Source organism: Aulonocara sp. 'chitande type north' Nkhata Bay, linkage group LG9, assembly GCF_057382095.1.
Source record: "Aulonocara sp. 'chitande type north' Nkhata Bay isolate Kocher_YH1m ecotype deep benthic linkage group LG9, A_spYH_male_GT1.1, whole genome shotgun sequence".
Lineage (NCBI taxonomy): Eukaryota > Metazoa > Chordata > Actinopteri > Cichliformes > Cichlidae > Aulonocara > Aulonocara sp. 'chitande type north' Nkhata Bay.
The window spans coordinates 18,259,837-18,284,111 of NC_141352.1; the positions used below are offsets into that span (position 1 = coordinate 18,259,837).

Here is a 24,275-nt window from a genome sequence, read left to right on the forward strand (position 1 = left end):
ATGTTCAATTCATCTGTCAGTGCACGCTAAACGAGGCAATTGATCTCAATCTGTCTGTTTAGGTTCTTCACCTTCACCAAGTGTCGAGACACCCAGGTGCCCTTCCTGTGCAGTGACATTGCAGGCCTCCGTGAAAATGACCCCTCGATCCTGCCATGTGACTGGGAGTCTGACGAGGGAGGCTCCCCTCCTCCAGACTATAACTCAGCCTTCCTCTACCCCTCCCTTTAGCATCCACGCTTGTGTATTTTTCACAATTTCATACAGGGTTTATACAGCTTTTTATAATTTCTCCAGACCTCATCTTACACTTTTTAATCTACCCCACCTCACTTTTTATAGTATCTGCACGTCTAAATGCCCCAGATACTTCAGCCAAACTCGTTTAACCTCCTAGGACCTGGCGTCCACATATGTGGACATCACATTTTGGGTTATTTTGACCAAAATACTCAATTTTGCTCTGCAAGGGCCTGATATCCACTTACAAGGACATTATACTACTACTGTTCTATCAAAATCTTAAAATAATATCCTCTTATGTGGCTCTTATTTTTCTTAAAAACAAAAATAAGGTTAAAAAAAAGAATCCGGTAATTCTTTGTTCTTACATTCATCGGGCCCCAATATGCCCAAATATCAAAGAGAAATTAGAAATGCATGCCGTGTAAGAGTTCAGGTCTTAGGAGGTTAAGAAACTTTTGCAAAATCACATGCTGTTGTACAACAAAGCGTCCTCACAAGTATTATCTCAGTGCTTTTCCATCACATTACCCCTTCTACGAGCAGCTAAGTCTTACCTGACAATACTTATACCCGTACAGTTATGCAGAATGTATTCACTAGTATGTAACTATCAGAGCTTATTGTACTGGTACCTCATGCCTGAAGCCTTGTAAAGAGGAGCACTGCTGTATAAAATAACTGCTCCTCTTGCACAACCACTACATGCTGGAAAAAGTTGTTATCCACTGAATTATACAGCTAGACGCAATGTATGTACCTGTATTTATTTTAGTTATGCAACCAAAATGTTACTACCTTAAATTTGACCATTTGTGAGTGTAGATTTTACTCAGTTTCCACTTTAATAGGTACACGTAGCTGTAAATCTTGCGGTCCAACACAACAGCCTCGGTAAAAAATTACATTCATTAAAGGGAACCTGCTATCAGTTTCCTTATTCCTACCATAAAAATACAGCGGCATGGCCATAATATTGAATGAGGTCACCATGTTAGTAAGTCTATATTTTCAACTGCTGCTTAAAACATCCGTTTGCAAGGGCAACCAGTTAGAGGGAAGCTGGTACCTAAGACTAGTTATTTTAGAAAGGTGACAAACGAGTTGCATTAAGGCGTAGTCTGAAGATAAACAAGGATTTTGTTTTTCGACAGTGAATAATGCAAAGCTGTTCTAATAGGAAGCGTCTTTAGACCGCTAACTTTTTCACAGTCTCCACTGCAGACGAAACAAATCTATTTAATTTTATTTATATAGCATCAAATCCCAACAGCAGCCGCCTCAACACGTTTCATGTTTTACGGTAAATATCTGACAATGAAACTGGTGTGAGGACGATAGATCCTCCACGCTCTCCAAGACTCAATGTGATTTTTTTTTTTAGGCCACGGTGTTAGACTCCAAGATTTAAGTGTATCTAATAAACTGTCAACTGAGTATGTGTATTTTAATTCAATGTATTCTTTAATTCATAAAATCATTCATGCTGGGTTTGTTTCCATTTGCAAAAACCTTTGAATGTGCAAAGATTAGCTTAGTTATGATTAGTTGATCCTGTTTGTATATTCCTCTTTATAATACTAGTTGGTTAGTTGTGGGCAGACAGCTCTGTTGAAGACTTCATCACAGCCCAAATCCATATACAGCTGCTTTTGCCTTTTCTGGACAACATAAATGTTTCTTTTTTTTTTCTATATCACATCCAAATGCAGGTTACACATTAAAGACCACCCTTTCTTTTTTTTTTTTGAGTGTGTCCTCCATTGAACCCACCTCTAGTTGAGGTGCTCTTTAGAAGGGATACCTGTATTGTTTTGTTTCCATTTAAGCCTAAGACGCTGCCATTTGAAGATAAAATTAAAATGCCTTTATTTTCACTGCAAGGTTATCTAAAAACTCTGAAATCTCACTTTGGTGGAATACCACTGGAAAAGATTCAGTGTGCTCATGGTCTCAGTTTTATTCCCAGATGAAGTCCTGTGTGTCACACTGCGAGTTTTTAACATGACCTTGCTGTGAAAATAAAAGCATCTTAATTTTGTCTTGAAACAGGAGTGAGTTAAGACTTTTTTCTATTTTATTTATTTGTGCAGTTTCAGCCTTTATTTTGATAAGTCGGTATAGGAAAGCAGGAAATGACACACAAGAAATGGTCCAGGGCAAGCTTAAACTCAGGTCTCAGCAGCCTTTCCGCACAAGCCACCCACCCAAGGAGATAAGCTACAGCAGTGCCTTAAACCAGTAATAAGTGAGGTTAAAGCCCATCATGCAGTTTCAAAGAAAACCAAAGAGGAATGTGTTTATAATACAGTAAAATCCATGTTTTTATTATGTATGACTGTTATATTTTACCTATATATTAAAAAATGATGGTCTCTGTAACTGCCCCCCCCCCCCCAAAAAAAGACTCAACATCAGTATCAGTTTTGGTATTCTTTATTAAAATACTGCTGTACACACAAATATTGCAAAAATTTGAGACAAGAACACAAGAGGGGCTTAAAACATACTAAGATGGTGATTGTAGGTGTGTTGATGTTGGGGAAGAGGAGAAGGTCATCACTAATATTAACCGGAGTGTGTGTTATCATGTGGAATACAGTGATATGAGCACTGACGTTACACAGGCCGAGTCAGGAGGGGCGTGTGTGTTTTTCAAAATGTGTGCAAGTTTGTTTCAAAGGGTTTCCTAAAGCACCACATTCACCAGATAAGTTTTGTCGGTTCATTTTTTTTCTCATTTACTAAAACAGAGGAAGTAGTACATGATCTAACACAGCCAGCACCCTGAAGGTTTGTTGTTGCCCCCAAGAACAGACCGCACTGAAAAGCTCACATAAGTCGACTGCATCTGGGACAGTTTACTTGATTTTGACCTCTATCATCATGATTCAACTGTGTCGACTGTGTGTTAGAGTCTTTGTCACTTTAAAGTCTCGTGTTTGTAACATTTAAATGTTTCTATGAAAAATCTGAATCGGACGAATCAGCAATTGTAGCTTGGCAGAACTTAGCTTGTTGTTTTCTGGGTAATTGAAGGTAAATGAACAATGTCTGAATGTTAAATGAACCAAAAGTAGATCTGTGCTTCAGGGCAACATGAAATCCCCCCCACAATGTCTTAAACTTACATTAACTTCCTAAAACCGCCATCTGAAGACGTCCCGCCCACTCCACTGTAGCTCATCTATATGACTGGACAAGGGGCAGCCAATGACAGCCAGACACATTCAATCATTGGGCCCATCCAGCTGTTCGTCATCCTGAGAGAAAGCCAAGTCATCCAAGTGAGTGCAGCAGCCAGCGCTGCTGCTGTGTCTCCAGCACGTTTGTATTTCATGATCTTAAAAAAATAAACACGCAAATAAAACAAATTACAGGTGGTGCCCTGTTTGTATCCTCCTTCGCCCTCCATCCCCTTCCCATTTACCTAAACCCCTGCTGGAATTGGTCCACAGAATAAAAACAAAAAAAGCAAAAAAAGAAAACTTGACAGCCCTCCCAATTTCCCATCATGCATTCCTGCACAACAACTGAGCAAAGAAAAAAAACAGCTGGGAAAAAGTCACAAAAGCATTGCTTTTTCTCAAAAGTAGAGGGGCCCAGACCCCCTGAGGGGAGGTGAAGTTTGGGATAAAAGGGATGGAAAAAGAGGGAACAGTAAGAAAGAGACATATATAAGGGACATTAGAGGTGAGAAGATAGGTGTGGGACCAAATAAGGACATTCCACAAAGAGGCAGCTATGGCTCCACCTCAACAGAAGCCCCACCCATGGGCTACACCCAAGTGTTGGGTAGCACAGCCAAAATGACCCTTCCTTGAGCGGTAGATGCCACGACCATGTCCATTGACCAAAGGTGGTTGCTGCATATGAAACAAACACTTGGTAGACGGCAACAGGAGAAGACACCCCTTCCTCAGTGCCAACAGAAACCACGCATCCCCACCCCACCCCATCTCACACTACCCCAGGAGAAGACACCTCTTCCTGAGTGCCCATAGACACCACAAGTCTCCACCCACCCAATCCCAAATCCCATTCCATGCCACCCCACTGCAAATGAATCCAAATTCCATAATCTCCTGAACCAAAATGTCTGAAAACCTTATTTGTTTTCCAGTTTTACAAACCCTTCCCGCCCTACCCAAGTGGTTTTATTTCCTTTTGTCAAAAGGGAACCATCAACCAAGGCTAAAGCTAGTTAGCTGTCCAACTCCAATGAAAGCCTTGAGTGGTGTCTCCCGTCTCCAAGTGCTTCAGAATGAAGGGGTGTGGTCTCCAACCGGAAGAAAGATGCAGTCAGTAGAAAGCTAGATTTCTTTTTTTTTGTTTTTGTTTCAATTCCGAGTCTGCTCTGGTAATTTATGTCCATGTGTGATTTTAGCTCTCTGTTCACCCTGTAGGCCACTCACACATATTCATAAAAATAACAAAACTTGACAAAAAAATTAAAATCTTAGTGCATCCTCCTCAGAAAAATAAACCCCAGCTGTAGAAACAAACAATAAAAGCAGGAAAAGTTCAAAACGTCATGTTTTGTGTCTCACTTTGTTCCCCAAATCTTAAAAAAATGTCATCATATGTGTTCGTCACAGCTTCCATGTTTGTCCTTAAACTTTTGTTTTCCTCCTTTTGTTTTTAAACTTTCAGCTGTGGGGTTTAAGAAAACTAAAAAAGAAAAGTTACATTTTAGAAAAGCCTTCCTGGTGGACAGGGTCAGTGTATGTGACTGAGGTTCACGAAGCCCTGCCCCGCTGCCTTTGCCATGCTGATGTCATCTCTTTGAGCCTGGTCCTCCACTGTAGTGCAAAAATGTGCTCCAGGTCCCGGCAACTCCACCCTGCCGGGCCTGAAAGCGGCGCTACAGAGAGCCGGATGCAGCGGCCTGCAGCTCCTGGAAGGTACTGTCAAAGCAGCGCTTCAGGTCCGAGTAGGTCACAACCAGGACACTTTTCTCGTCGCGAGACACCAGGCTGATCTTCTCAGGAACGCCTGCGTCCAGCTAAATGAACACAAGAAACAGAACTTTTTAAAAAAAAGTATATTTTGTAAGTGTTGTTTTCTGTTTTGCTACAGTTAGCATACAAAAGCAATTCATTCTTATGAGAAAAGCAACTGTTTTGACAATCAGTTGGGATCGCTTTTGCAAGTCACAAGGTCATGTGGGTGCACCGATAACAGGATAAGACTATCTGACACAAATTTAACAGTGAGTGCAGCTATTCATACAACAGTTTACTCAAATGAAAAGGCTGTAACTGCGAAAAGTCACAGCTTTAATTAGATTCAGGCTAATGAAGTGAAAAGAGGAACTAAAGTGTTAAGAAAAACGGTGACAGCTTGACAAGGAAGTTAAGCTGGTGGTTAAAAAGGATCTACACATGTATGGTGCTGGTTCGGACTGACATACTGTATAATTCAGTGTTTTGGAACTGAAATTTGGAAAATCGCTACACTGTAAAACATGTTAATCTTTTTTTTAACTTCCATTTGCAGTCACTGGGCACACTGATGTGCGATTTTAGCCTATGCTATTGAAGCATTAACAGAAAATTGGGCTGCTGTGCATGTTTGCCTAACTTGTACACATTAAATAGTTCCACGAAGTGCACAACTTATCAAATATCTGCTTATTTAAAAACAAAAGTATTAAAAGAGACCAAAAAAAAGAAAGCTCCCTGACTTTGTTGAGGCAGGAGACGATGTGGCTGAGGTCAATCCAGGGCATCCCCGCTTCTGTCACCTGGTGAAACAGGTGGTCCCGGAAAAGCTTCAACAGGTACCGGTCGCCTGTTTCTGACCACGTTGGGTCCTTTTGGAATCTGATTGGCACAACACAAGACTATGCAGTTGTAACAGAAATAAATCACACACTATGATGCAATGTTCAACAAGTGGTACTTACTCTGGACGTTCATTTATGGTGCCCAGCTTGGCCAGCAGGCGAAAGAGTCGGCCATTTTGCACCTCCTGCAGAAAAAACAAAACAAAACAGGGGGGCCAATTTTATTTGTCTGCACCAGAAATTTTCATTTTTCTTTCAGTTGAAAGAAGCAACGTTGAAAGCAACACCAGAGGAGAAAAATACTCTGCCACTAGTGGCGATAGCAGGCAGTAAAATTCCCCACTCATTACCAACATGCAGTGAATGCTGCTTTAAATTGTATTTTCATTCCTGCAGCTGTAAACAGAGTACAGATGTTAAGTGCAATGAATATGGGCCAAATGAGAGGGGGTTTAAATTTGATGGGTGGGGCAGGGAGATAAATAAATAAACAAACATATATTCCAGTGGGATTTTCTCTTATAAAACACCAATTTCAAATCAAAAGCTCAGGTTCCCCCTGCAAGGAATGCTTCCAAAAACTGAAACCGCTGCTGTTGACTTTCTGCCCATACATGGTGCTGAGCTCCGTTTTCTCTCACAGGGTCTACAAGATACTTCCCTCTGACTGAAAGTGAACCCAAAAAACAATTCTCTGAAATCAAAGACGTGCAAGACAGAAGTAAACCAATATTACACCTACATCATGGCTCCTACACATCAAAACCACCCAACCTAATCCACATAATAGAGAAAAGAATGATGTACTCATAAATATACATTGATTAGGGTGGAATTATGTGATGCATTCTCATAAACATCTTTAACTTAAATAATCCATTAAAAATAAATGCGAGCAGGTGCCAGTTTGTGGAAGTTGCCATGCTGTCATGTCATGCTGAGATAGACGTCGCCATTTCCCTGTTTGTCTGTGGCTAGAGACTGGCGATACATGTAGTATAGCTTTAAACACCCCCCCCAAAAAAAAAAAAAAAAAAAAAAAAACACACACGCACGAACATCTCTTTTAACACTTGTACATGTATATTTTAATAATCTCCTTCTTGTTACATCCTCCCTCATTTCCACCTCATCCCTTATCTCCTGAACTGCACAAATGAACAAAAACAGGCATAAACATGCTTGCTTATTCCAGATATTGTCGCAGTTACTTATTGGCAGCAGATTACACGTGGGACCCTCTCATCTCTGGATAGCTGACAACAGGCCAGCTAAACAACAACAGATAGTTATAAACTAATGGTATGCCAGTGAATGCTTGAGTGTCCCAAAATTCACACCTTTCCTCTGAAAAACAGCTTGTTTACACTCTCACATCGTGTCCAAGCCCAAGAATGCTAGACACTCTTCACCAACGCGTACTGTAACTTTAAATCTGCACCTAAAGTTGTTGAAAACGTGATGTTGCTCACTCCATGACAGATTACTGCACTGCAGCAAATTACAGCTCACCTTCATGTCTGCAGATATAATTAATTCCTGCCTCTCCTTTCTCTTCTTCCTCTGTCTCACCCTGTCAACTGTATCTTCACTGTTGGACAAAGCGACAATTACTGAAAATCAACTGGCCAATCATTTCGGCTCATTTGAAAATGTATTCAGGATTCATTTTTCTGTAACAGTATTTTCAGACTAGCTTCTGTGTCCACTAACTGAATCAGAAGAAAACTACTACTAACACTAACAAAAAAATAAACTTTTTCAGGATCCAATAAACCTAAAAGGAAATAAAAACAGAATGCAATGATCTATTTGAACTATATATAGAGTTTAAAAATGAAAATGAGAACATCCAAAACGCTGAAACTAAGGAACTGATTCATAATAAATATTTGCCGTTTTGGAATTTGATACCAGCAACAAGTTTCGATGATGTTGGGGACAAAGACCGGAATAGTTTCATGCCGCTTAAAAAAAAAATGAGTTAATAATAGTCAATAGTCTTTTAAAAAAGTCTGTGAAAAACTGTGGTTTTTCTCACTGTGATGCTGAGAAACAAGAATTTGGGGATTTGGTCAGAGATTGGTCTAGTATATAAATAATTTTAAAAATTCAGCAAATGCAGACACATGCAAATATCGAGGCTCAACACCACTCAGGCCACACTGACTAAAAAGGAAAGCGGAAAACCATGCAAATGGAAGAACTTGTAATAACAAGATCCAGAAACGCTGCTGTCTTCTCTGAAGTGAAGTGTTTACCTCTACTGTGGCCTGGCTAATCAACATTAGACATTCTTTCTGCAAATCACAGATGCTGAGTTCTTCAGGCTGAATTTGCCTGCCATTAGAGCAAAGTCTTCATGACTGTGTGGAGCTGCATTATTGCACAAGACGGGTAACTTGCACATCTGTGATGATACTACCAATACCAAATGACATGTATAGGTTTATGGGGCAGTTTTTTCAGTAAGGCAATGCCAAACCACATTACGCGTCTGTCTCAGTAGAAGGGATAGTAATCAAAATAATAATATAAGAACTCACAAATGTCAGCAAATGATCAGAATGGATGCGAGGGAATGAACAAAGAAGAGGAAAAACTAGAGGGACAAAAAAATAAACAAACAAACAAACAAACGTCCCAGGAACTGTATTTCTTTCCATCGGCTGGCACCACATGTAAACAACCGGGACACAATCACATTGTAATTAACACACAAAGCAGCTACACAAGCATAAATGCCAGCCACTTACGCTGGCTACATCATAGCTTCTACAGACATTCACTGCAGAAGCCTAAATCAGGGCTGACTGCAGTTCAGGTCTGTCGCACTTAAAAGCGTTAATTTACAAAAAATAAAAACAACCACCAGTGCTACCCCCTCAGCCTTCTAGTAGACACACCTGTGCACCTGTTCAAAATTGCACGTCCGCTTGTTCTCAAGTTATCGCAGTCACAAGATTTTCAGAAAACTTACTCTGAGCTTGAGATTCAAGTTACTGAGATTCAAACATCCAAGAAATTTAAGTAGATGCACCTATGGTATGAATCTGAAGCTCCTGCGCTGACTGGCTGTCCAGTTATCGGATTCATAAACTTAGCTGTCCAAACCGCTCGCCCGCCCAGCGGGTTGACGGCAATTCACCCATCCTTTTACCACTGAGGTATTACAAACTGAAATACTGTGAAAGAATGAGGTTGAGGCAAATGAAAAGCTTACAGGGACCTGTTAAAAGAATGAGGTGCAAACAATGCTCTGTCCAAGCTTCTGTTAAAAGATCCTGCTGGCAATTAATTCACACAGTTCATACAGTTTAGGAGAAAAACATTTCAAATCTCCTCTTTGTATCGTTAGCAAATAACCATAGTGTTTAAATTACATACCGTTTACTGTAAACATACTGCTACGGATACATTGTTTGGAGGGGGGCGGGGGGGGGGGGGGGGGGGGGTCTCTGGAGTTGACTGAACAGTGTCTGTTTCATTTTGTTAACCCTCTCCCTATCTGATGAACAGTTACAGCTGCAAGCAGAGCCAAACATGAGATTTCCTTTGTCTACCTCAAAATCATTCAATCTGATGTGTTCCAGATGGCTAAAAATATCAAGCATGGGTACCAGTGATAGATACCAGCTGTATTTGTATTACTACATCTACATCACAAGAAAACAAAACAATGAGTGCTTCTTGGCAAAATGACCAAATTAGAATCTAAATTAAAGATTAACGAGTGTCTTTAAAAGCAGCATCATGGCTGAAGCAACAACAACCTGTAACTTAACACAGCAGCACTGTTACAATGATGCAACCACAAACTCAAAATGGTTTACATGAAACTTTTAACTTTCAAATAAAGCTTTTCTTCAACAATATAAGAGTGACCAGGAAAACGCAGGGGGCTACTGCTATTTTTACACACGCAGGCATGCATTCAGCTTCATCTACATACTGTCATTAGCTGAGTTTGGACTAAAAAACTCATACTACTGAGAACCATTTGTGTTCTCATGAAACATTACTGACATCACTCAAATTTAAAGAACTCTGTTTTCATAACACCTACTCAGAATAGATAGTAAACAGGGTCTGCAGCTAGGAGGTTTAAAAAACAAAAAAAACAAAAAACACAAAACACAAAACAAACAAAAAAAACAAAACCCCACAAGCTACTTCACTTGGCGTGTCAGCACGGAGACAAGGCCGGAAGAGGAAGCTGGGGCCTGACCGAAAGAAAAAGACTGAGATGGGGTCGGGTTGGGCGTTTCACACATCGATGCTCCAACAAGTCCACAATATACTGTACAACATCCTGTGCGTGCACACACACACACACAAAACTTCCCTATTTGCTAACCAAGGTAATACCCCCTTTTATCCACCGCACATGGAGTAAACAATATGGCTGATTCATGTTACAGACACGTTTTCTGTTCAGACCTTCTCTGTGTATTCAACATAACCTTCATCATACCTTGGCCAGATCCTCCTCAATGACGTCATTCCTCATCTGCGACGCATCCAGTTGTGTGTAGAATCTGGCTCCAATCATCGGCATGATGTCATTGACGCTGCGCAGGCGAGACTGTTCGGTCAGCAGATACCTGCAAAACACAGCAACAATTTACCTTCGTGCGAGTTCAGGTCAGGCGCCACTGCACTCACAAGAAGGCGGTTTCTTTACACACTGCCATTTTCTTCTTCACCATTAAGTATAAGGTGCAAGCCGTGGACAAAAAGGTATAAAACACTGCTAAAACCTTAAAGAGCACAAGTGTGAGTGCTTCAATTAGAAGATCAAACGCTACTAACCAATCAGATTCCAGCTTTCTCTTATATGCTAAGTTTTGGTTAATTTCATCTATACGCAGACAAAATTAAGTGAAAACTCAGCTGACATGTTATTATGCCACCTGTGACAGTAGCCTGAGTATACTGCATGTCACAATTTACTGAAGTATAAAAGCATCAGTTCTATTAAGAGGTCAACTCTCACTTCATTTACAGGACGCAGATCTGATAAGTCAATGGCCGTTAAACTTCAAAGGTTATTTAGCTTCACACCACCACAAAAAGGTCACACTGACTGAAAGTCCCTGCAGATATTTTTCTCAGCTCTTCTTACTTATTCAATACACGAATCGCATGATTGCATGTTTAGGTGCTGAAGACCTCGTCTTTTTTTCTTTTTTCATAAAGATAAACGTCTTTCAGATAACAGAAACACTGCATAGGACTAACACAGACACTGAGAAATGCATAAAATCTGACTATTTGAATCCTAGGTCAAGATTTTTTTTTAAATGTTCTAATCATTTCCGATTACAATTAATCCTACAGAAGTTTGACACGACTCCAAAGTTGCTGACAGGTATTGCTACAATACCTGTCAGCAGAAGTGCATTGATTGCTCGTGGTAGAGCTAACATAACATAGAGGAAGCTAACAGTAAAGGCTCAGTAGTCCCTTCTTGCCCCACGGACAGCTTTTATTTGTGTTTTTGAAATAGTTTAAGTTAAACCACGGATTGTGGTCAGAATGAGTTGACAACACTTTTTTGTTCAGTCTCAATGTGGTTGTGTTTGTTGCAATACATGTACAGAAGCCTTTATTGCACTTACGATAAAACCAATGCGTTTACCGCCACGTCCATTAATATTGTTTCACATCGCATGAGTTTGTCAGCTACACTGACACGCGACATGTGTAACAGGCAGTAAAATAAGGAACATACAAAGGAAATAACAGCAGTATGTAGCAGCCTTTGGACTCTCACACCAAGCTAGACTAATACAGATAAATTAGGTGGACAATGTTAACTGACTTGTTTACTTTTCATTTTATTAATTTAGGTCTGGTTGCCATCACCTTAGCCACTCTACCACCAAAAAACAGGGAAGTAAACTGAAGATTCCTCCAAGCTACAGATACCAGTGATAACCCAAAACAGGTATTAAGTGCAGGCATTTTAGTCCCCCCCCCCAAACTGGGTAACATCACACCACCACCCCCTTACAGAATGAGGTTCTTGAGGTCTGAAGAGTAGTTGATAGACACCAGCTCCATGGCCTTCTGCAGGTTCTCCCTTTGTATGCCAGCCAGGGAGTTGCATGCCAAAGCCAGCACAACCTTGCCCAGTGACACGAGATCTGCTTGCTACAAAAACGACACAAAAATAAACTTTAACCACACTTCCTCAGCTTTTGAAGTAAAACAGAACGACAGTACTAAAATAAAATAATTTCACATGAAGCTGATAAAGTACCTGGTACTGTGGCATAAGGGCAAGATGATTGGTCTGACTGTTGTCAAATGTTAAGACATCAAACACCCCAACACAGTTCACCCGTAACCTACAAAGATTAGCGCATTAGGCATTAGGTAACATACACGTTTGTTGTGCATGCACAGTAGCGTTGTTATGAAAAACGTAAGCGCTGAATGAAAATATTCTTTTGCTTTTAATAGATTTTTTTTTTTTTACACTTAAGTCATAGTTTCATCTCTGAGCTTAACAATAAATTCATGTTCTTTCACACATGGACATTTATGGTTATAAGAGACAGGCTATGATTCTTATATCCATACTGAACAATGAAATATGTGCTTAGACACTTGAATAGCGTGTATACCTGGTCTTGCCAGTGATGAGAATTTTGCTGGGGTCCATCACACGGCAGGCCAGGCCCGCCGTGTGGATGGTGCGCAGGGCTGAGCTGAGCTGGACGATGTATGCCCAGATGAGGGATTCTGGGAGAAGACCCGCGTGCTGCCGTGGTGGAGGGGGTTCATGTTGTCCTGCACATGAGAAAAAAGTTTTATTGCACAAAAGTGGTGTGAGGTTTTACATTACTTATGAACTAAACCTCAGACTACTTCCTCAGTAACCTTATCTTCATGACAAGCTGTTTCTTAGAGGTCTGATATGAGTAAAAACGCATGAACTTCAGTGTGTAGATTAACAAGCTCAGCGACAGTGCAGACTCAGAAAACAACTAAAAATTCCTGATAAAATCAAGAAGCTCAATGACATATTGTTTACTGTATCTTTACTTTTACACTATGCTGCATTCCTGTTAATTGCAACTTTGTTTGCAGTTAAGAAGTGACTTAATTGCATTTTCTAAAAACAAAATATGAAGGAATTCATTCCATTCATTCATTCATTTAATGTGCATCTGTTGGATGCACATTAAACTAGTTGTAAAGCACTCAACAGCTGTGAGATCCCTGTGAGGTTTTGCATTGTGCGCAGGTTTTACCAATTTGGAAAAATTGCGCAGGAGGATAAAGTCATCCACAACTTTTCTGAAGCCTTCGTTATGTATGTGTTTGGTGGACACACATCAAATGTTATTGGCATTGGAGATTTCAGTGTGGTTTTGTGAGCTGATGGAGACCCTGATGCGCTGTACAGGCTTCTTTCCGGCCTTCATGCATTTAGTCAGCAGTTTATTTTCAGACAGCCGAGTAAGTTAGCTGTGTTGCTTTGTGGTGCAGACAACTCCGTATGCTTTGCATAGGATTTATTCTTGTTTAAAAATCACTTGCACTGAAGCCAAAGTATTTCCAGTCCTGACATTTGATTTTTGTTTTGAAACGGCCTGTTACATCTTATATTGATCTTTTAACAAAGTTTTCCTGGGCCAGACTGCATCCCGGAAACTTCAAGCAACCGGATGCAGGGAACAGCTGTGACTAGCACATGCTGTTAGGGTCATGGGAGACGATTAAGGAGCACTTGGATTTGCTCTTACTTTGCGTTCTATTGATGTAGCACGCAATTTTAATATCAGTCAATTATGGTCATTTAATTGTGGGAAGCCAAAGTTGTGACCGAGATTAAAATGTGATTAACTGTGGAAGCCTACTTTACGTAAAACTGACGAGTTCACTACATCACTGAGAACCGCTAATGAAATTCTTACTCATCAAAATACTCGTTTCAGTCAGTTTGAACAAGCGTCTCATAAGGCAAGACCGCTTACCGTTTCTAGAAATCGTGTTTATTATCGGGGCAGTACTCACTTCTTTCTCGTAATCCCCCTGCAAGTTTTACAACCAATGTGAACCACTCGCATTGGGTAATGTAAGTCAGGCAGTAGAGCGTTAGGGTGTGTACAACACAATCAAACCACAATGCAACATGTGAGAATAAGGAACCTGTTTGTTTCACTAAAGACCATTCCAGAATGAAATGGCTTCAGATGACATTATCTGGTATTTCGGTGTATAATCATCATGTACCCGTGTGCAAAGGCATCTGAGAGACACTTGTTATATACACACACGTGCTTGTATATACATCTCATTTGTTGTGGTTTCTTATCAGTGTTTGGAATGGATGACACAAAGACCAAGGTCTGAATGCCTCTGCTTCCTCTGTCTGTCATTCCTGTATACAGGCTATTTAACAGCACCTGCCTTAGGATCAGTTTCAGCCACAGTTTCCTCCAAGTCCCCGTGTGTCTATCACAAAGACCCATGCTTGCCAACCGTCAGCTTAGGCTACCAAACAAGACTTCAAAAAACACAAAAAAACCCTCTCCAAAACATATTTTTAGACACTTTGAATTTCTTAAAAACATCATGTATTATTTGTTTGCACAATCTAACCCATCTACCTACATACCTATAAGCATGGCATGAGCACAACTGCATGCAATGCAATCATGAAAGCATGCACTCAAATAGACTTGGGCCGATGACCTCATTATCAAACAAGTAAACAGAGTCGAAATGTGTGAAGGGGAGGGAGTGCAGAAAGGCGTGTGAGGTGATGCTAGGCCTATTCGTAGCAAAGGACGAGGAAGGGAGGGACAGTCAGCATACCCCATTTCCTTTTGGTGAAGTACGAGTCTGCTGCTGGGTCATTAAAGTGTCTGCTGAACATGGTTTCTGCACCTGCATGGAAATCATACGAGAACACCAAAGCTGGGGAAGAAGACAAAAGCGTGAGAAAACATTGAGCCAATTTAGTATAAAATATAGTTATGTAACCAGATAAAATGCAAGTCTAAAATCATGTAGCTATATAAAATTTCTGTTCAAATACAGCTGATTACACTCACAGTGGTCTCCAAAGGCCTTGGTGGTGAAGACCTCTCTCAATGTTACAGTGTTTGAGTGCTGAACCTTCTTCCACATGTCCACCAGCATCATGCACTTTGTGTTAACGAGGCGGAAACCTTTGCATATTAAAAATATGAATTATTTATAAGACATTCATTTTATGTTAGATTGGGATTGCAGCTCATAAAACACACACACACACACACACACACACACACACACACACACACACACACACACACACACACACACACACACACACACACACACACACACACACACGATGCAAGTCAATAAAATTAATATTCAGTTTTATCTGCTATAAAACTAAAGCAATTTCCACAACTCCTTTATTAGGCTGTGGGAAGGTAACATTTCATGTTTAAATCTATGGAGTTTAAAGTTTCAGAACGTCCTTGGCATTAAAATAATTTGATCAAATTCATTAATTAATTATTGCTCTGTGAGTTAAATCCCAATATTAACATTATTTTCTATAGCATTCATCTCTTGTCTTATTTCCAGCAGTGTTGATTTCTACTGTTAATGCTGATATGGTCTCTATCATCATCATATTCATCTTACATGCTTCTTATTGGAGTAGGCGGTACTCATAGGGATTATTTTGTGAAGAAGTGTCAGATGATATGTGAAACTTCCCTTTTATGTAAACAAAACAGAGCCTGACACAGAAAGCCGTCTTAACAGAGACAGCTGATAACCACTGTCCGACTGGGAGTTTCGGTTTTGTCAAACCAGCTTGCTCACTCACACACACACACACACACACACACACACAGTCACACTCACAAGTTTGAGCTATATTCAAACTTTCGTGGGGTATACCTCTCTGGTCTGGACATTGGCCAAATGTAGTAGACAAGATTAGAAAGCCTGTTGTTACAGAAATACTCATTTGGGGAGGAGCAGATCCTGGAAAGAGCATGAAGGTGGAACTACACCTGCTTGCTGGATTCACTCAGGTATTGAATGTTCTATTCTAGCATGAACTCAACTGGACATTAAGTAAACGTTGCATTACAGAGCTTACGAGATAAAAATCTGTTCTGTCAGACTGAGTCGCAGCTCCCCCCAAGTAATGTATTGAAAGTTTAGAGCTGCAGTGCACCCATGAAAGCATTTAATTAAATTCAACTCAATTTTATTTATATAGCGCCAAATCACAACAACAGTTACCTCAAGTAGGGCTGCCACGATTAGTTGACTAGTCACGATTATGTCGACTATTAAAATCGTCGACGACTAATTTAATAGTCGACGCATCGTTTGAAGCTTTGTAAGATCACAAAGGACGCAGGAATGAGTAGTAGGATTTAAGAGTGTAATAACGGACTGAAACAGAAGATGGCAGCACTGCATGTACAAGGATGCCAGCTGTCGTTAAACCCCGAAGAAGAAGAAGCTGTGTCCCAGAATTCATAGCGCAGCCCAGCGCAGTTGTCAACAATGGCGGCAGCTAGTTAGTTTTAACTTTACTCTTATTATTCTTTCTGGGTCACAAAATAAACGTTTAACATATTTTCAGGCGAGAATGTAGCTGTGTAAACCTCAAATATCTGCTCAGTTTATCAAGACACCGCATATTTTCAAAAGCGCTCCGACGTTTTCGGAGACGTCTGTTACCCACTAGCTCGTTAGCTAGGCGGGGGCAAGGCTAACTAGAGCCGTGAGAACACCGGACTCCCGGCAAATCGTTTTCAAACCCACCGCCGTCTTTCGCTAGTCAGGTTAAACATATAAGTCACTTAGATAACTTAAAAATGTTATTGTTTGGCTTTCTTTAGTATTTTATTTGTTCCTGAGTAAATCGGTTTGGCTGAGATTAAAGTTATAGTTTTTGCACAGCTAAAACTGTCAAGCAGACAGCTGATTATCAGAAGTGTGAGATGCTGGAGAATATACTCCGGTGTCCTGTTATATTTTAGAAAGCAAGGAGTTTATTAAACTTCACCGAAACAATCTGCAAATTTCATTAAAAATTAATAAACTACCATCTTGTCTTTATTTTTAGTTAGCACAAACACTTCAAGCTGTAAGCTAATGATAGTTATATAAGACCAGATGCTGCTGGTGCAATAAGCTGTACGCTGTACGTCCAATGGATGATGATCTGATTAGTCGACTAATCGCAAAAATAATCGGTGACTAGTCGACTATCAAAATAATCGTTTGTGGCAGCCCTAACCTCAAGGCACTTTATATTGTAAAGGAGACCCCACAATAATACAAACAGAGAAAAAATCCAACAAACATATGACCCCCAATGAGCAAGCACTTTGGCGACAGTGGGAAGGAAAACTCCCTTTTAACAGGAAGAAACCTCTGGCAGAACCAGGCTCAGGCATTACAATACAACATTACAATATTAGAAATGCTGGAACAGCTTCTTTCGCTTATTAAACTGGGCTATTGGGAGGGTGAATCAACTCTTAGGATTATCTGACATGGTGTGTGGCATCTGAGAAAAATGCATATGATGGCCACATTTCTTACCATGTATCCTCCTCAGGCAGTACGGTAAGTCATCTTTGCTATTCACTGCCTTGTAGCACGAGGTGATGTAGCTGAAGTTGCTGGTCTTCTGCATGCGGTTTGGTGGGGGAAGGGGCTCGAGGGGAAACAGGCTGTGATAGCTGTCCACCTCAGATGGTACATCTACCAAAAACAGGCATTTTTAGAGAGAGAAAAAACACCACATACTGCACAAAAAGTAAAGATTTAAAATGTAAGTGGCAACTAGGGTTGAGCGATATGTAAAAATGTTCCAACCGACAATCCTTAGTCCAATAATCGACAATGGGTGATATATTCACTTTTTGATAGGCGGAGCAATATAATCATGCACAGACTGATTTGCGCATTTACAAGATAGAAGTCCAAAGATGGACAAACTAATTTCCAAAAAAGATTAGGGCTGTCAGCGTTAACGCGGTGTTAATTCAATCATCACGATTAAAAATTTTAACGCGCTCAACCCGTCTGGAGCGCAGAATGAACTTTGGACAAACTGTCCAAAATGCGTTGACAGAGACATTTCAAGGATTTTGACTCAGTCTGCGCTCCAGATGGGTTAATTGTTAATCCCGTTAGTCGTGATGACCGCACATTAACGCTGACAGCACAAAAAATATATATAAAGTCACCAATTTGGGATGAGAGCGGTAAACCTAAGGATGTAACCAAAGTGGTGTGCCGCTTGTGCAGTCGTATAGTGCGAGCAAAGTACTCAAACACGACTAACTTACATGAGCATGTACGTGTCCACCATACGAATTAGTATGCTAGGCTATCACCAGCTTCTGCAGCTCCATCAACAAGCATTTGGGCGCGCTCTGAGGAGGGTGCATTTGGGCGCGCTCTGAGGAGGGTGCATTTGGGCGCGCTCTGAGGAGGGTGCATTTGCTCGCAGATGAAAGAGGGTGCTGTTAAAACAGCGCTATTATTATTTTTTCTGTTGGCTGCTTCTATTAGCTAAATCCTTATTAGAAAACTTGTTCATGGGCAAATAAATAAATCGCCCTCGTTAAAACGATCGCCGATGGGCTCAACCTATAGTCGATATATTCGTCCAATCGCCCAACCCTAGTGGCAACAAACAAGATTTTTGGTTTAATTTACTGTAAAGTTCATATTCCTGTGGTACAAAAAGCTTGTTTGCAAAACAATCAGAAATCTTGTTTTCCCTGTTAGTGACCAAGAGCTTTTCCCCAGACGGTAAACTATCTCGAATAATTGTGAAAACCAGTCACAGCAGAATTTTTAAAAAAGTCCCTGAAGAAGGTGAAGTAGGAGCGTGACAGAAACCAAAAGTAAAACAAGACAGCCTGAAACGGACATTCACTCTATTACAAAAGCTCAAGGATTTGTGATCAAAAGCAACGTGTGTGGCATCATCTCCAGTGAGTTAACTATTAACAAAAAATGACGGCTTACTAGCCTGAGTTATTTTAAAACTGAATCTGAGCCAGACTTTCCAACACGTGCCTTAAGGAAGACACTGAAAAGCTGTCTGTTGCTCCACAGCACTGCTGACGTGCTGTGTTTGTGGTAGTTGCAATCTTAGCAACACACACACACATACCCACAGAGCCCACAACCAACATATTGCACACTAACAGGACAGAATAACTCTACATCAGACTTGCAATGAGCACTAGTGCTAGTTTGTTTACATGTAAATATAGAAAATAGAACACTGAAACAGCCATTTAGTTTTATAAGCGCATGTTTAAGGTCAGTTGTCACAAGCATCCCTTATAATGTCAACAATGTAGATGCTCTACCTGGATTTTCTGAGTGGTCAATTTGGGCCATGGTTATTAGATGTCTGTTTATCAACTCCTGAAGAAGAAACAAGTGGAGAAGACATCAGTTATAAAGCTCCAGAGAAGAGAAGGGGAATGTTTGGTCAACAAGGACAATACCTGTCGAAGCTCATCAGCCATGAAGAAGGACGGGGCATTGGCTTTCGGCTGCATATAAGCCACATGTGGCGCCGTGGGGGGATAGATATGGTAGGTAGGAAACACCTGCAACAACCAGAAAAAAGAAAATACAGCTTCCTATTTATTGAGAAATGGAAACCAGTCTGATCATACAAATATTGTTTTCAGGCAGCTATGCAAATGAATGCGAGAGAATGAAACTCTTGTGATGTCATAAAAAACAAAAAAAAACAAAAAACAAACCAAATTACAGTCCCTATTAGGCCATGAATTTACATCTCAATGAAGCCTATTAAATAACTCATATTTATATCAAAACTTAAAAATGCAGACTGATTTAAGTGATATTCATTTTGTTGTGTTTAAAGTGACTGAATGCACAGTGTATCCGTACCATCCCAGCCATTGGTGCCGGGGTGTTGTCTGTGTAAAAGTAGGTCGTCCCCCCTACAGTCTCTTTCTGGATAATGTGTGCACCCTGGTCAGACGCGGTGGTGGGCACCATGTAATTGGCAGGGTTTGGGGTGTGACTGCGTCGACGGGGAGCAGGTGAGGTGTGTGGTGTAATTTTAGGGGAGTGAAGAGGAGAAGATCCCGCAGACAACGACATTCCTGAAAAAGGAGACAGAACATGAGAAACGTTTCTTAGGAAAAGATTTAATTTCACAGTAATATATGAGGGAAATCCCTCACGAACTCAAGTATTACAATTTCTAAAGATGAAAAACAAAATTGAGCCCAACAGAAAGTGTTTGGGTAGAGGGTAGTTCTCAAAAAACCCACACCTGGAGCCAGTGCAGCAGCTGTGGAGCTGCTGAGACCAGGATGTGCAAAGAGAGGTGAGGGGAAGGCCTGGACAGTGGACTGAGCCATATTGGCCATACGTGGAGCTCCCTTAGGGATGAATTCACTCGCTGCCGGGTTAGGAGCCTGCCAACACAAATGAAAACAATGGAAAAATTAAAAGTCGTCTATCAGTCTTGTTGGAGGCAAATTAACTCATCTTGGCTTCAAGTACTTCCTTATATAAAAATGTAATCCTGAACCCTTAAAGAACTTTAATGCTATGACCCAATGTTTGTACGCTCACCTTTCTCCTTTGGGAAATGCTAAGAGCACCAAAATCACTGAACAGTGAGGACGTCGGGGAGTTCACTGGATCTGCAAAGCACAAAGTGTTGAAGGCCCCTTCCAAACTTCAGTGGATGAGTGTCAGCTAGTGCCCCAAAGATATCTCAATACAGCTTACCATGAGTGCTGTGGCTGAAGTTCTTGGCACCATCATTGAGAAGACTGGGAGAGCTGCTGCTGGTAGTCATTCGCTAAGGAGAGCAGCATCCAGAGGAGATGTGTTACAAAAAGCACCCTGCTGTCCAATTATGTTCATCAAAATACAACGAAGTACCATAAAATAATTTAACTGCAGGGCCTTAGTCTCCAATTATGCTTTCAAAAACCTAAAACTTTTTTTTGTGGTGGTAGGTTGGAGCTGCTGGTAGCCAGTTGCTGTATTAAACCTATAAATGTTTTAGTTCCAAAGTAGTTGGTGTCAAATTAATAACTAATCTACAAATTCAGCTGCCTCTTTCATGAGGCCAGGGTTTTGGATATAGTCCAACTTCACTGCTTTGGGCTGGTCACGTCACTCTTTGTTTTGCTCTGTAGCATTCTGTCAGCTTGAAATAGGAGCACGTGAACCAGCTCTTCACCTGGCTCCAGGTTCTGGTTTGAGTGGCCCTCAAGCTCACAACAGATCTCCCAGAGAGCTGAACAAGGACTACCATCACTAGCCACAGTCCAAGACAAAGGATTCAGAGCTGGTCTAAAAGCAAGATGAGAGACTCACTGGAGAGGCAGCTCAATGACATTAAACACTGGCCAAAAAGCAACGCAGTCTACCTGCAGAGTCAAGTTTAGATCGTTAGCAGCATCTGAACTTTCAAAAGCATGCCTGAGGGCATTGTCTACTAGTAAAGTTATTGCATACGGCACAAAAAGAAAGAAAGAAAGAAAAGAAATAAGGTTCAACCCTAACATAACCATGTTGCCAGTCACGTACATGTGAAAACCACTGACTGGGGATGTAGCGATATACCCGCCAGTAAATGCCTCGATGACTCCCAACAGCAAAAGACGAAACTTAATGATGGCAGTGGCTGACGTTAACCTATTGTGTCACATCGATTTCACAGTAGCTAAATGTTCAAAGTTGGAGTGATGAAGAACTTGAAGACTTTGGTTTATTGTGAAGCTGTTTTTATGTTTCCCTGTAAAAAAAGAAAGGGCAATAACAACAAACTCAATACAGAAATGTAACTGGTATACCATCAACTCAGAATTTCATAGGCATTGTATTCCTAACATAGCAAAACAAAACACGCATATATTCATTTTCAGTTCGTTTAACTGTACATTTACTGTGACAGACCTACAGCGTCCCTCTTGTACCTGCATCATTGAGTATTTAGGCTCTGCTGGACTTCCAAATCCATTGACCCCAATAAAGCTGCTGCTGAAGTAAGAGTTGGTAAGATTGGCATCGCTCAGGGTTGCGCCTTCCATCCCTGGGACTGTAGATGACAATAAAAGCAGAGTTTTGCAGATTAGGACTGCAACCAGACCATATCAGTTAGAGATAATTGCTTACACAGTCCAAAATGTAATGCACTCATGCTAATGTGTGCACAAGTGAGCGCGTCTTCAGCCAATCACAGTTTGAAAGCATGTAAACAGTGAGCCGCAGCTGAAGCTTGACCCAAGGTGATAGCTACCACCAGCAAACTTTTTTAGTAATACTTCCAGGGCAGCTTTTAATGCACGACTGCAAAGTGCATGCTACTTAAACACAAAAACACAACACACAAAAACAATGCCTACTAAACCGTTAGCGTAGGTAGGCTAGTGTTAGAAAAGACTCAACTTGGAGAACAACACTAAACTTCACTTTAAGTTAAGTGAAGAAGAAAATGCAAAGTGCTGATAAAAACACTCATTTCTCCTTTTTTGGAGGAGAAACCCAAACAGGTAGAATAAGTTAAAGTGGTCAGTTTAAACATAGTTTAGCTAACGCTAGCTGGCTATTAGCTGCAGGAGCTAACGTTAGTGGGACGCGGATTTCTGCCCACTCACAGCTGTCACACAACACAACAGGCCTCCTCGGCTACAGCAGCATGGCTCATGTTTTGTGTTTTTAAGATACTGGTAACACAACGTGTAGTCAAAACTTGTGAGGCGACAGTTAAAGAGCGCGATATATGCTAGTTGCACGCTGGGCTGTTTTGCTAATGTCTGGCAAGTAAAAGTAAACCACGTTGTTTTGGCGCTGAGAGGCCTCAGTGAATCCTCGGGCAAAATTTTAACAAAGCTCCGTGAGGCCCGAAAGTAAAGTCACAGTCAGTCACCCTGCACGAGGCCTTGGTTTACAGTCATTTGTACTCACTGGTTAACAGCTGCCCCTCCAGAGACGTACTCGCAGGCCCCAATGTTTCACTCTTCTTGGGCACGCCGGTGCCCCCACCGCCCGGGCAGCCCGCCGCGGAGCCGCCAAGGGAATACCCCGCTGGCGTCCCACCACCCCCGGCCATGGACAACGGGACAGGGCTGCCGCCGCCGCCGTGCAGCGGCAAACTCGCCAAGGACGGATCCTCATGCAAGAACTGACACTCATCTCCATAAAAGCAGGTTTTGTCTTTTGCGTAGTATCGACAAAACTTCACCTTGACATTGGGTATCCCGGCACCCCCGAGCGGAGCAGCTGAAGGTGGGAGTCCACTGTTCATGGCACTGCTGCTGCCGCCACTGCTGCCGGAAGACGCTCAAACATAGAGATGCAGGAAGCTAGCGTGCTAGCCCGCTAGCTTTCAACCAGTTTTCACTTAAAGGAGCGGGTTAATGTCACTTCGGGTGGTGGAAAACACTTAAGATCCCAGAGTACTCACATTCTAAGGCTAAGGAGCATTTTGGTTTGAGGAAATATCACTGCATGTGAAATCCTGGTCGTCGTTGTTGCTTTGGTTGTTTACGCTATCCATGCAGCTGCCTTCGTAAAGTAGCCTGTTGTTGTTGTTTTTTCCGCTCGCAGCCTCTGTGCTGTGCTACAGAGCCGCTAGCATAGCTGTGCATTGTGGGTAAAACAAATTGTATGGATGCAAACTAAATTTGAGGTATCTGCGATGTTGACAAAGATATAGGGGGAAATTATCTTTTTTTTTTTAGCGCGGTTATCATTCAGAATTAAGCAAATGATTGCAACATCGTAAAACATTTTAAAATAAATTTTAAAAAAAGAGAAAGAAAAAAGAAATTACTTCTTATTTTTGGTCTTACTAGATGATGGAACAAATATTTCCCAGCATGCATACAATATCTCTCTTCTCGGGGCGACCGTGGCTCAGGGGGTTGGGAAGCGTATCTGGTTCGATCGCCGGGCTCTCTGTCCTGGTCGTTGTGTCCTTGGGCAAGACACTTTACCCTACTTGCCTACTGGTGTTGGCCAGAGGGGCCGATGGCGCGATATGACAGCCTCGCTTCTGTCAGTCTGCCCCAGGGCAGCTGTGGCTACAACCGTAGCTTGCCTCCACCAGTGTGTGAATGTGAGAGTGAATGAATAGTGGCATTGTAAAGCGCTTTGGGTGCCTTGAAAAGCGCTATATAAATCCAATCCATTATTATTATGTCTCTGTCATGTTGATAACGTAGAAACCAGC

At 41.3% G+C, this 24,275-nt stretch overlaps 2 protein-coding genes across 4 annotated transcripts in view; one reads left to right on the top strand and one right to left on the bottom strand.

Moving 5' to 3' along the window:
* Positions 1–4,119, top strand: part of flt1 (fms related receptor tyrosine kinase 1) — a 44,519-nt gene extending 40,400 nt beyond the window's left edge. The window contains exon 30 of the mRNA XM_086306224.1: positions 63–4,119. Within this exon, the coding sequence (XP_086162350.1) occupies positions 63–231 (169 nt within the window). The 3' untranslated portion in view covers positions 232–4,119. The remainder of the gene's footprint in view (positions 1–62) is intronic.
* Positions 2,664–23,731, bottom strand: pan3 (poly(A) specific ribonuclease subunit PAN3). 3 transcript variants are annotated; one of them, XM_086306225.1, is made up of 18 exons: positions 23,009–23,731; positions 22,018–22,139; positions 20,819–20,891; positions 20,660–20,730; positions 20,355–20,499; positions 19,964–20,181; positions 19,549–19,653; positions 19,408–19,465; positions 17,618–17,779; positions 15,103–15,219; positions 14,864–14,965; positions 12,664–12,829; positions 12,297–12,384; positions 12,048–12,187; positions 10,506–10,635; positions 6,152–6,216; positions 5,930–6,068; positions 2,664–5,248 (listed from the first exon to the last, which is right to left on the bottom strand). In XM_086306225.1, the coding sequence occupies exons 1-18, from the start codon at positions 23,346–23,348 to the stop codon at positions 5,108–5,110; spliced, it is 2,382 nt and encodes a 793-aa protein (XP_086162351.1). In that variant the 5' UTR covers positions 23,349–23,731; the 3' UTR covers positions 2,664–5,107. The 3 variants fall into 3 exon arrangements, with proteins under 3 accessions (XP_086162351.1, XP_086162353.1, XP_086162352.1); XM_086306227.1 differs by having other exon boundaries at positions 21,629–22,139; positions 23,009–23,035; XM_086306226.1 differs by lacking the exon at positions 23,009–23,731 and having other exon boundaries at positions 20,819–21,836.
* Positions 23,732–24,275: the final 544 nt, after the last annotated feature.

What these genes read in the sequence shown, in the direction of transcription:
- pan3 (XM_086306225.1), bottom strand. Translation starts at nt 23,348, where the DNA reads ATGAACAGTGGACTCCCACCTTCAGCTGCTCCGCTCGGGGGTGCCGGG. An exon ending in CTTCAGCCACAGCACTCATG is followed by an intron (nt 20,731 to 20,818) that starts GTAAGCTGTATT and finishes TGTGCTTTGCAG; the next exon opens with ATCCAGTGAACTCCCCGACG. An exon ending in GACCTCAAGAACCTCATTCT is followed by an intron (nt 10,636 to 12,047) that starts GTAAGGGGGTGG and finishes TGTGTTTTGCAG; the next exon opens with GTATCTGCTGACCGAACAGT.